Source organism: Dermacentor variabilis, chromosome 3 (assembly GCF_050947875.1).
Source record: "Dermacentor variabilis isolate Ectoservices chromosome 3, ASM5094787v1, whole genome shotgun sequence".
Lineage (NCBI taxonomy): Eukaryota > Metazoa > Arthropoda > Arachnida > Ixodida > Ixodidae > Dermacentor > Dermacentor variabilis.
Genome location: NC_134570.1, coordinates 58,721,468 through 58,734,246, shown reverse-complemented (window position 1 = coordinate 58,734,246; position 12,779 = coordinate 58,721,468). Strand labels below are relative to the sequence as shown.

Sequence of the window (12,779 nt, the reverse complement as noted above, 5' to 3'; positions counted from 1 at the left end):
CTCGGGCTGACTGAAATCAGAACGCGTCGTCCCGTCAGCACTTCCACGTATCGGTCATAGCGGCGTCGTAACAGTGCTTTCTCAAGTCTACGGCTTTTTATTTTCTCCATGTCGTAGCACAAATTTTGCCTATGTGTGGAAAACGTTTCCTAAACAAGGCCTAGGATCCCTAGATCTAGGGAAATTTCCCTAGCGTTGGCACCACTGCGACAGTACCAAAACTAAAAATCCAGCAGCGAACTTTTCCCAGTGAAGGCTCCTTTTCTCGGATATAATGGCTATGTTGCGTTCTCAGGGCACGAAAGACGCAGGCAAGTTTCGAGGATTTCTTGCTTCTAGACGGGGGACTCGAATGCGAGAAAATATCTATAGGTTGAAATTCATAACATCATTGACGATGGTGTTTTAACGCATTAGCATTCTTAAGGTACTTCGCGCACTTTCCAGGGGCTATCTATCTATCTATCCATCTATCCATCTATCCATCTATCCATCTATCTATCCATCTATCTATCCATCTATCTATCCATCTATCTATCCATCTATCTATCCATCTATCCATCTATCTATCCATCTATCTATCTATCTATCCATCTATCCATCTATCCATCTATCCATCTATCCATCTATCCATCTATCCATCTATCCATCTATCTATCTATCTATCTATCCATCCATCCATCCATCCATCCATCCATCCATCCATCCATCCATCCATCCATCCATCCATCCATCCATCTATCTATCTATCTATCTATCTATCTATCTATCTATCTATCTATCTATCTATCTATCTATCTATCTATCTATCTATCTATCTATCTCACTGGGTAGTTTCGTGGCTGAATGAGTAGTGCATCAGGCTACTGTGTTGAGGTAACAGAGTTCGAAACCAACCACCGGACCAACTTGCGTCACTGAGCATGCGGTAATGTGTATGCATACGTGCCGCTTCTCAACGAACATCTTTCACGCCTACACTCTGTAAGATGCGGGACTGGGTTGGTACCGTTCTTCGAAGAAACACTTTGACGCCGACTTGGAGCACCGGGTGTGCGTAACTCGGTCTGCGTTGGTCTTCAGTGAACATCTTTGATACATACTTAGGTCACTCGGTATGTGCCAGTATGTGTGTTCCACTCTTCAAGGAACGTATTTGACGCCGACTTGGGTGACTGCCCAGGTAGCACAAAAGAGATACGTAACGTTTTCGTAGCGTTTATCCAAGACGATAAAAACGGGTTAAAGAAGACACGAATGAGAGAACTTCGGCGGGAAAACGTCGTATATCTCTGCTAAAGTCCGGCTTAATTACTTTCTTGAGACGATCAGGTCTGCAAGACGTATTCGAAAAGCTGGTCTAGAAATAGGATTGGGAAAGACACAAGTAATCCCTTTGCCAAAACTATTCGTAACCAATTTCTAAACGTTTTTAGGACGTTATCAAAAAGCTGGTCTAGAAGCGGTCTTGAAAGGTTTACGATCATCTGGAGCTAATTTTCGCGGGTGACGGGCGCGATCAGACATCGTTGTTCAAAACACGCGTTTAGTTTCGCCTCACGCGACTGGCCTATGCCGCGCAGACATCGTCAGCCGCACCCGTTGGCACGGCTTAGGCCAATCGCGTGAGGTGAAACTGATCGGGCGTTTCGAACAACGATCTCCAATCGCGCCCCAGATGAGTAGAAGCGTCGGTGTTGACTGTAAGAGCCATGGCGCAGTGCCAAGCACTGTTCCCCGCATGGCCGGCGCATCCTCTACCAAGTCGCACGAAAATGAGCCTGTTAGGAATAATAAATCCTTAATACCGCCTTTAGTAAGCTACGATGCTTACAACCACAATGGGAATGACATCCTGCAAAGAACAAATGGCCACGTCTTGGCAGGTGGCCAGACCAAGCCCTTCATGCCAAGAGTGCATGAAATGAGAACATCGTGACAAAGCAAAAACACTTCATTAAAATGTAATGCTTATGCAAGGTTCGAACAAACTGTGTGAGAAATGCAAATAGAAGTAAAAGTACATCAACAATGACAAAAGTCGCAGAAAGGATTCGTAATGAACTCGAAAGTGAACATTCACTAGCACATAAACAAAATTCCAAGTACACATACAAAAATGAACAGAAAAACCTGGAGTGTACTAAAGTGTCTAATTTATCATAGTAAAGTGCGCGTGCTATTAGATGGACTAGAGTTATGCAGAAGTGACATCGGAGCGAATGGAAGAAGTAGACTGAAAAATGCAAGAGTATGAATTGGATGGTAACTGCCTCCAAGCAATGTTACCAATCATCTAGAAGCTTGAAAAGAGCACAAAAAGAAATACCGCCGCATACCATCATAAAACAATACTGTGAAAGAAATAAAAAAAATGGGAACAATGCAAAATTGGAAATATTGCCTTTAGGATATATCAAAGAAGGTAATGGCGAGAAAAAATAACCATACAACAAAAAAGTAATAAAGTGAAATGAGTACAGAATACTTAAACGGGGGATTCAATGTAACAAGTGAACACTACTGTAGTACAGCGAACGATGAGACAGTAATGCTGCATCTTGCCACTCCAGAACGTGAGAAATGAATATGCAAGCCTCATATTAGAAACTTACATAAACATGGAAATAAACTGGAATGCACTGAAAGCTGCATTTGTGTAACAAAGGAAGCAATGGTCATAATAAATAGTAAGTGTTTTATCTAAAAAGCCCTTTACAAGAGGCAAAGTTGTACCTCTCTGGCAAAAATAAGGTTGCGACGAATAATTTGCAAACCAGAAAATACATTAATTAGCACACTGACATGTCACACTTTGCGCACATCTCCAGTCTCCTAAAGTAAAAAAAAAAGCACTCTGAATGAGAAAAACGTTTAACGCATGTAGCCCAGAGCAAATTCTTTGCCAGTTCACTCACACTTTCACATCCAAAAACATTTGCCACAAAGTCCAGGCACAATTCCACTGATGTTTACCAATTCACCCCCACTTTCACGTCCAAAAATATTTGGCACACAGTCCAGGCAGAGCTTCATAGATAAACAGCTTGAGAGCACCCTACTGATTATTGTGCAGTCCCGCTGCTGGAAATAGAACTGCCGCACATGCAAACGATGCACTACGCTGGTAATTGAAATGTTTTGAATGCACAAGTATTGGCTTCACCAGAAAGACTTGCCCACATACCACCACTGGCATATATATGCACTTGCTTTTCACTCAGTAGCATTGAACTTAAAGTGTTCCCTATGTGGGAGCCATGTGTAAAACCGTTGTCACACGACCACTCTCGATCGCGATCAAGCCCGATCCGGATCGAAATTATCGATGCGACTGGCTCACTCTCGTAGCTTGCGCAGAGGAGCCAATCACGACCGAGAAATTCGATTTGTAACGGACTGGATAGCGGCTAAAAGAGCCCCGTGTGAAACCGGTATCAAATAATGCACAGACGTACACTAGGAAAATGTGTTGCACAAGGACAAAGAACTGCGACATGCCTTGTTGTGCGAAGCGCGCGAACAGAATATATATATATATATATATATATATATATATATATATGAAACTGCGAGAGCGCTTCGCGAACTCCATGCGCACACGTGGCACCCGCACGAACTCGGCAGGCCGCCGTAAAGCGCGAAGGGCGCACAGCGTACATTCCGACACATGTCCGAAACTGCAAACAATCGTACTACCTAAAGCATACAAGTTATTTTATACCAAGGGCATACTCAACTCACGTATGCAGTATCCACGAGCGAGTTATGCAGCGTACATGCTGTATCCATTCGCCAAATAGTAAAATTGATAACAAGCACAAAGCTACGAAGGATTCAATACATTACTACCATTTGAGGCGTCAAATAAAATCGAATTTGGCCGTTTCATATATTGGACACAATATATGGACACATGTGGTACCCGGTAATACCATGAAATACCCATCACGTGGGTAAAGGGGGCGAAAACACAATCGAGAACCTGAAGCGCAAACGATAAAAGCACGGTATGGTGCACGCAAAATTCTGTCAGTGCGCTGTAGCGCCAGGGAAGAAAATAGGGCGAGCACTTGACCTCCCCTTTTGGGATACCGCACTAGTACTGAATAAATAAAAAAAAAGTCTGTTTGAACCAGTTGCCTTGTCTGCAACACTCTTGCTAAACGGGAGACTAAAATACCACGATGACGGCTCTAATGCAGAGATCGGCAAGGTGCGCACAGACAGAAATTTTGCCGCCTTTCTTCGCATTCTGCAAAATGCTTTCTTGTTAGGATCACGCATAGCGGCCGACCCCGACGCTAGGGACACACAGGCGCGATTTCGTCCCTCTAACTTTCGTCCTTATACTGCCCTTAACGCCTTAATTACAGCGTCAGTGAAAAGGCGCCTCACATAACATGACAATGAACTTGAAGAGCTCATTAGTGCCCTCTACTCCGCGCCCTCCAATTGAAAACACTACTGATTTCCAAATTAAACTACACAAGCAGATCGCACAACCCAAACTAATCACAGAACGTCGTTTTCTTGACGGCAAAACCCTGCAACACTTACATGACAAAGGGCAGCGGCAGCACATTCAGAACAGCCGCTATCATACCACAGCGCAATGCAAGTGCGATAACGCTATTATGCCCGGCTCAAACAGATCGCACAACCCAAACTAATCACAGAATGTCGTTTTCTTGACAGCAAAGCACTGCAACACTTACATGACAAAGGGCAGCGGTAGCACATTCAGAACAGTCGCAAACAGACCATAGTGCCATGCGAGTGCGATAACGCAACTATGCCCGGCTTCACGAATAACGTGGCCGCCTTGGTCACATAACAATTGAAAACACTACTGATTTTCAAATTAAAACCACACAAACATATCGCACAACCCAAACTGATCACAGAATATCGTTTTCTTGACAGCAAAACACTGCAACACTTACATAGCAAAGGGCAGCGGCAGCACATTCAGAACAGCCGTAAACACACCACAGCGCGATGCGAGTGCGGTGACGCGACGACGCCATGACGACGCGACTATGCCCGGCTCGCCCGGCTGCCCGGCATCACGAATCACGTGGCCACCTTGGTCACATGATTTGACGACGGTATCGCCACATTGCGCAAGGTTGCATGCGTTGATGGGTTGTTGAATATTGTAGAAGCCGCTAAAGAGGCTGACGCGCCGTGGCGTGGCGGTGGCGTTTTGAGTCGTTTGCAAAACGTATTCACCCCTCTTTTTTAAGCTGTCTGGCTTCCAACGTTATCAAAACGTATTCACCCCTCGTTTTTAAGCTATCTTGTTTGGAACGTCTTTGATGCGTCGATTTTTGTCAAAAATCCGTTTCAGACGTTGAATCCCTTAATACGACGTTTTCAAGACTTTGTGTGCTACCTGGGTGTAGGTGTGGGCCACCGGCAATGTGTCCCTCCGCAATGATGAACAAGATCCCTTAAATTCATCCGATGCCGAGGGCAATCTAACTCGCGTCACAAGGGTTTCTCAGGGACTGCGACCCAACACATAAGCAGGCTGCGCCCCGAATGGACTGCTTATGTGTCGCTTTCCACAGAACGCATTCCACGCCAGCGCGCCGTAGCGAGTTGCGCCACGAATGCACTGGGTGCATTCCGCTCTTCAACGAACCTCTCGCCAACTTGCGTCACCGAGTGCGAGCCACAGAGTGTGCGGCAAGCGAGGGAACCGCTCACAGCAGCGTCCGCAGGCACCGGCGCGCCTCGCCTCTCGTCTCGGAGGCCAAGCGCAGACTTTCGGGCAGTGACACTAGATGGCGCAGCGTGTCCAGAACGAAGCGCGAGAGAGGAGCCCAGTTGCTGGCGTAACGCGTTTCCCAGCGTTCGCACGCACAGGCGCGCCATGCATTTTGGACGCCACACGCACGCGTCGCGGCGGCGGCGCTGAGTGGCGCCGAGTGTTCTTATAGGTTAGCGCGAAAGAAGAGTCCCGCTGCATTACACACGTCGATCGTAACTACTATCGACGGTGGCAATACGTTCCTTCGTTATATATATTCAATGGCAACGCATTACCTTCGACATGAGATGGGTTCTGTCGCAATTTTTTTCGACGAGAGGTTAAAATTCGACTATAATTTTCTCCCTTTGGGATCATTGTTTATTCAACGATGAGATCCTGGGAAAGTAGGCCACTGTAGGGCAGGCTATTCCTATAATCGGAAATAAACTCGGTTGGCTAAGGAGTGCATGAAAAAGAAGAAAAAGGAAAGAAAGGGCGAAGATAGAATGTACCGGTATATAATATAGCATCACTTAGCAGAAGCATAGCCGGCTAGACAATATTACATAGCCAGAGCGCGCAGTATCGGCGATATGCGAACTTCCAGTAACGTCGCACGTTACCGCAACGATCTCTGTCTAGTCACGGCACGAAAAATAAAAGAATCTTGCACACAGCGATGAACGAAACACATAAAAAATAGCGCAAGTTCACATAATCGTGCATGAAGTCAGATATTCAGCACATGTACAATGTTTCATCTTTCAAAGCGACTGCACAAGGTCACTGTCTGTCAGAAAAGCACGACGAACTGTGAGAGCATGTATGCATTCGTCTCGCAACGACGGTAAGTCAATAGCATTGTGCACAGATAAAAGGCGCGCCTATCCAGCCGGCTACAAGCGGCTTCGCACTGCCAGTCGTATTTGGGGACACTCGATGAGCAAATGTTCCAAAGACGCATCCGGAGTGTTACAGTGTGCGCAAGCAGCAGACGACCTCTTCCTGATTCTATGAAAAAAAGTAAGGTGTGTTGGTCACCTCCAGGCGTAGTCGACGCATAAACATATCAAAGGCGCGATCAATGCGTTGGTATATTCTGAAGCGCAAAATCGGGTCAGCCCTGAATAAAATAGATGACCTGGCATGATCGTGCAATCGCGTGGCTTCACAAAGTTTTCGTCGCAGTCTAGATTTTAAAAAAAACGTATGACATTTGATATTGAATATTCAATAAAGGTCAAGGTATACAAATTGTGCGTCGCAGTCGCCAGTCTGTCCGCACCGACATTTTTTTTTTTTTTTCAGTGCAGACATGCACCGGAATGCACTGAAAACGAATTTTATGGTCAGCCAAAGGTGCCATCAGTTGCACTTCTGGGATTTCGTATAGAATAAAAACTCCAGTAAATAAGGTGCGATGCATTTAGCACTTCTAGAGCTGTCTTTGAGTGAGAATCTGTCGATGCAGCTAATTTCTTACATGAATCTAGCCGCTTGCAGTAAGCCGAAGAGTACGGCAGTCGTAGATGACGTCTGGTGAGACAATCGGCAACTTTTGCTCTCATGGTGTTTAGGGACGTGACAGAGTGCCGCCGAACCTTCGTCTGTTGTTGAACCATCTGTGAAAACAAATGTTAAGAAATCTTGCTGACGGCTCATTTGGAGAAGTGTCAAGTATTTCGCTTCGAAGGGATACGGCTAGATGATTTTTTCTGGAATGATCAAAGTTACAGTAGGTTCGGAAAGTCGTTGACTAGGATGTTGAAGTTCAGAATGTACATGATCATGAAACTGGGGCGAAATGACCTGATGCGCTCGTACTGCATCGTAGATTTCTTGAAGAATGAATCGAACTATAGCTTACCTTGCTTCTGTTAACAGGAGAGAGAGTGCTTCGCGTTGTACGATGCAAACCAAGACATATTCTAAGACTGTGGGCCAATATTTTTGTTAACGCCTTCTTTTTCATTACTTCAGATAAGCCATACATAACAGGCAATCAGTGAGTGATGGCTTCATGAACAAGTGAAATGTGAAGCTTCATTACTGGTTCTGTCAAGCGTCTCCATTTGCTGCCTGATGTGCATTTCATGATATAAATTGCACAATTTAGGCGCTCTTCAAGGGACGATATGTGTGAGCTCCCAAGGACAGTGTTTAACCTAAGATAATTCAAGAAACCAGTGAGATGACTAAGTACTGCAATCTGGTTGACTGTTATCAGTCTGTTATCTTTGTGGAAGCAACCTCTGCTAGCTTCTTGGAGGAAACAGATATACCAGATTCTAACAAATAGCGTTTAGTGATGCCAGTTAACTCTTGTAAAAATGGCTTAACATCAGTCTAACTTCACCCCATTGGCCAGAGGCATACGTTATCGGCCTAGGTTGAGATTTGCACCCTGTTGACAACATCAATTCCGGCAACTGCAACATTACGGCATTTTATAGTGCTAGGCTGAAGACGTCGCCTTGCAGGCACGCCCGGCTTAAGCTCAAATTGTGTACTCTGGCCATTTCTGGCCATCATCAAGGTTTATTAATGAGAAAGGAAGTCAGAAATACAACCGACAAGTTGGCCTCTTATTCAGAGACGGCGATGGCCACGTAAAACGTTGCCACAAGTGAGAGTGTTGAAAGCCCGTCGAACATTTAGAAAGGGCGCTGTTGTCATGCTGCCTGCTGAACATGTTCATGTTCCTCTCATGTTCATGTTCCTCTCATGTTGCACATGCGTCGCCGCGTCGAAAACCGAGTCGAGATCATTTCGGCGCAACCCAAAGACAGTCATTTTCTCTGGTAAGGCCGCACTAGTTTCCAGACATCACTGCCGTCTCCCCTGCGCGGTTTTTTCTATGAGTTTACTGACGCAGTCAATCAAACTTATTGGCCGGAAGGATGAAAGCAAGTTCTCAGGCTTGTCAGGCTTCTGAAAAGGCACAACCTTAGAAGTCCTCCAATCTATGGGTACTGTCTGATATTCTCAGGAGCGGTTATATATGCTAGGAAGTGCTTCACAACCAGAGGGTGAAACACTGCATGATATCTTTGCGTGTGATCTTATCAGGACCGAGGGGAGCTTTTTTTTTTCCCCTCATACAATTTAGTGATAACTTCAGCTGTGGCATGCTGAGGCCCGCATCTACGGAGCTGTATGGCTTGAATTAAAACTTTCCTTTAATTATTCATTATTGTCTTCCTAATAGGTCACTGCTACGTAAAAAGGTCAACAAAGCCTAGGCCGATTTTCGGTGCGACGTCGGTTCACTTTCTTTTTTTCACGCCTTTCTTTTTGGTCCCGCTCTTCTTTCCGCCTTAACGTGTCCTTTCCCTTCCCCTAGTGCAGGGTAGCAAACCGGAGGCTTCAACTCTGGTTGACCTTCCTGCCTTTCTCTCCATTTGAATCTCTCTCTCTCTGTCTTCTTTAATTATTCTTCTATTGCTTGCTCGTTCAAAATTTAAAGCCTAGGAACTGCCCTTTTCTTTCTCCAAACACAGAAAAATATCGCTTTGAGAAAATGCTTGACCTGACTAAAGTACATGTAAAGTTACTCAAAGTTGAAATAAGCGTTATGGTGAAAGCAAGAGTTTTGCAAGCGTTAAGAATGGCGGTTAATTATTAAAGAAAGATAACACGTTCTGCATAAATTATGTTTTTATGGAAATATCACTGTGATGCCCTTTAATCTTGCTGCAAAGTATGCTTTGATCTTGTGTCAACCTGTGGTGCAACCTTGTAATACTGTATTGTAGATATTTTTCTTTTTTTTTTGCACTTGTATTTCCTTGAAATACAAGTGAAGTGCAAGTGACTGCTCTGCAATCTTAATTGACATTACTTGTGCGAATTCTGTATTTTATAACGTACAATGGGTTAACCTCAACTTCATTTGCGCTATGCGTTAGCTTTTATTGGACTTTTATTTGCATTTTATTTTATTATTCTATCTAGTTTGCTTGTGCGTTTCCTATTGGCGCCCTATCTTTGATGTGTACAATTTGCCTAAGAGAGAAGGAGCAGCGGGCATCACTGATCATGCCAGCCTGTTATACACACATCTTATGGAAAGAAAGAAAGAAAGAAAGAGAAAGCAGCACTAGTCGTCCGCATCTTTAATTTCATCACCTGAACACATAAGCAAAGTCTTCTTATCCTTATGGCCAAACTCTTGGCCAATCCCCGCGAGTGGGTATGCGCCAAACTCATTAAGGGCATCATCATCATCATCATCATCATCATCATCATCATGTCTCCCTCTGACTGTGCTTATCTGCGTGTCCCCCTTTCGCGTCGCAGGCGAGCGCGTGCCCATCGTGCTGGTGGGCAACAAGTCGGACCTGCTCTCCACCCGCCAAGTGCCGCAGGACATGGCCATGCGGCTGGCCCAGGAGAGCATGCACAACTGCCGCTACCTGGAGACGAGCGCCAAGTACAACGTCAACGTGGCCGCGCTCTTCGTCGAGCTGCTCCAGCAGGCGTGCGCCATGGAGCGCCAGCAGCCGCCGCCGCCGCCGCCGCCCGTCCCTGCGGCGGCCGGCCGCTCGCTGTCCGTGCAGGAGCGCCCGCCAGACTCGCCGCTCCTGCTGACGCCGAACAAGTCGCCGAGCCGGCTCTCGCAGCGGCTCGGCTCGCTGGGCAGCCTGCCGAGCAGCATGCGGCGCAAGTCGAGCGCCGCATCGGCGTCGGGAGGCTGCGGCGGAAGCAGCAGCTGTCCTTCCCCGTCGACCCCCCGGAGCCGCAAGGCGTCGAGACAAGTCGAGTCGGCGCCGGCAGCCAGATACGACGGTGCGGAAGACCCGTACCAGAAGTGCCACATCTTATGAGCGATCGCGCTCCGCTTTTTCGTCTGCCCGGCATGTTGTGTACGGTGGGCCGCAAAGGTTTTACGGCACGCGAGGTTTGCGGGAAAGCAAGCTTAGCTCCCGCCGAAAGCCTGGGCACGTGGCCTCTGATTCAAAGTTCGATGCGTACGGTATACTAGGAGAACGGTAAATCGGGGCGAGTTCGTTACTTCGGCAGCGCAAAAGTACTGAGACTAAGCGGACGCAGCGCGCGGTCCTGCCGATTTTAAGCCTTCCTCCTTGGCGCGGTAGAAGTAACCTGTAGAAGTATTACCGAACTGCACGATGTTGCATTAAATTAGAAGCGTCGCGGTTAACGGGGCAGAAATTCACTCTTGTCGCAGAAACCATGTCCCGTAAATGTTGTGGCCGACTGTACGTACTTCTGTCTCGGTGTGCTCTCCTTCTCTCTCTCTTCTTTTCACGGCACTATAGCAAATGCCCCCTCGTTAAAGGAAGGAGTTGTACGGAAACACCCAAAGAGCAAAGATTTCAGAAAGCTAAAGTACACGAGCATTCCCTGTCCGGTTGGATGCCAACTTCTATTCACGTCATTCTATTCTGCGTCTAAAGACAGCAACGGTCGCTCCACGCGTGACCGTTACAGGGGCCACGTAGATATACGGCCTTCTACAGAAACATTCGGCGTTCCGAAGGCACAGGGACATTAAGTACAGAACTTTTAGTACATCGTCTGTTATTCTCTTGAGATATGTAATGCCAAGGGCGCTACAGTGCCGACTGTAGGGAGCACAGAAGCTGTTCCAGTCATATGCGGAGTGGACTTTAGACTCCGACGGTAACCATCGGGCGATAAAGCTCTACTTGGATCTGCGCTTTCAGGTAGTAATCACATGAAGACTGCACACCATCTTTGGCGCAGCGTCAACACGTCCATTTCGCGGAGCGCGATGACCTGGAAAGTGGACGTCTTTGCGGCCGAAAAAAAAATCGCAAACACGTGCCTTGAAATAGATGTGGCGACGCGGCGCCAATGGTGTGCCCGAAATACGCTTCGTGAGGTTGGTGCTTCAGATCAGGCCAGCGCGGTAAACGGAGGGGCTACCACAGCGCCCCCGAGCGGCTCTATACACGCTTGACCTAGCTCCTGGGCACCACAGAGCTTAAGCTCTCTATACGGTGAGCACAAGTATACCTTCCAGATAACGTTCAGGACGCCCGCGCTCTTAAAGCCCGCTGCGCTCGAGCTGTGGCGACTAGGCCAGTTCGACGTCTGGAAAACGAGGTCCGGAAAAATGATTATCGCGTCGCTAAGTGTCGCCCTTGTACCAACTCTGATACGCGCTTGCTACCCACTGATGTGATGTTTTGCGTACGTCGCAGCATTTCGCTATATAGAGGCATGCGTTGGCGCGACGCCAATGTAAGTCTTGCGACAGGTTAGTGTGGAACCGTGCGTATACTGATCTTGTGCATGCTTACCAGCATGTTTTTTTTTTACGATTATTTTCCTTGCTTGGCTTTTTTGTTTCTCTTTTTGGCAAGCCCTGTTGTGTCAAGCGTCGTGTAGCAACCACGTTGCACGTGTGTCTTGTGGCGCGCCCGCTGCAGGTTTCGTAAGCCGGACAAGTCGACGCGTTGGGCGCCTCATTCTCTCGAGTCCCATACCGCACGTGTGCGGACCGAGCGGCGGTCGCGCACTGTACACGGTGTAATGCGCGACTTCTGCGAGGTTTTTCGTCATCTTGTACTCGCCTGACGTGCACGCGTGAATGAGGCAGTTGCCCACCGATTAACTCGATTCCTCTTTTTTTTTTTGCGCACCACTTGTCCGGACCGCGCTTACACGGTGAGCTGTACGTCCTAATAAAGTGAATTCGCTTTAGCGCGCGACAGATACGGGCAGGTGAAGTAGGAGCACATTACACACGTGTCGTCATGAGTTGGTGTCTCTTGGTGTTTAAAATAAGTTCACTACGAATAACCAAAGCTCTCCCAAATTACTGTATGGGCTTTTCCTTAAAGCTCCAACAAGCTTTGTTACCAGTTCAGATCGCTCAGATCTCAAGTCTGCTCAGAAGCGGGTCCCCTTTTCTATCTTTTCTTTTTCTTTCCAATCAAAGGGTCCTCGATGTAGTCTCTAAGGCCTCCGCAAACTAAGAAGTATGTACACTATGTAGCGATCGAATGTAATGCTGCCAGACAGAGGAGGC

General features: G+C 47.0%; 1 protein-coding gene across 1 annotated transcript in view; it reads left to right on the top strand.

The window, feature by feature from the left end:
• LOC142575709 (ras-related protein Rap-1b-like) overlaps nt 1-12,331 on the top strand; it is a 138,453-nt gene extending 126,122 nt beyond the window's left edge. The window contains exon 3 of the mRNA XM_075685274.1: nt 10,061-12,331. Within this exon, the coding sequence (XP_075541389.1) occupies nt 10,061-10,587 (527 nt within the window). The 3' untranslated portion in view covers nt 10,588-12,331. The remainder of the gene's footprint in view (nt 1-10,060) is intronic.
• The last annotated feature ends 448 nt before the right edge of the window (nt 12,332-12,779 follow it).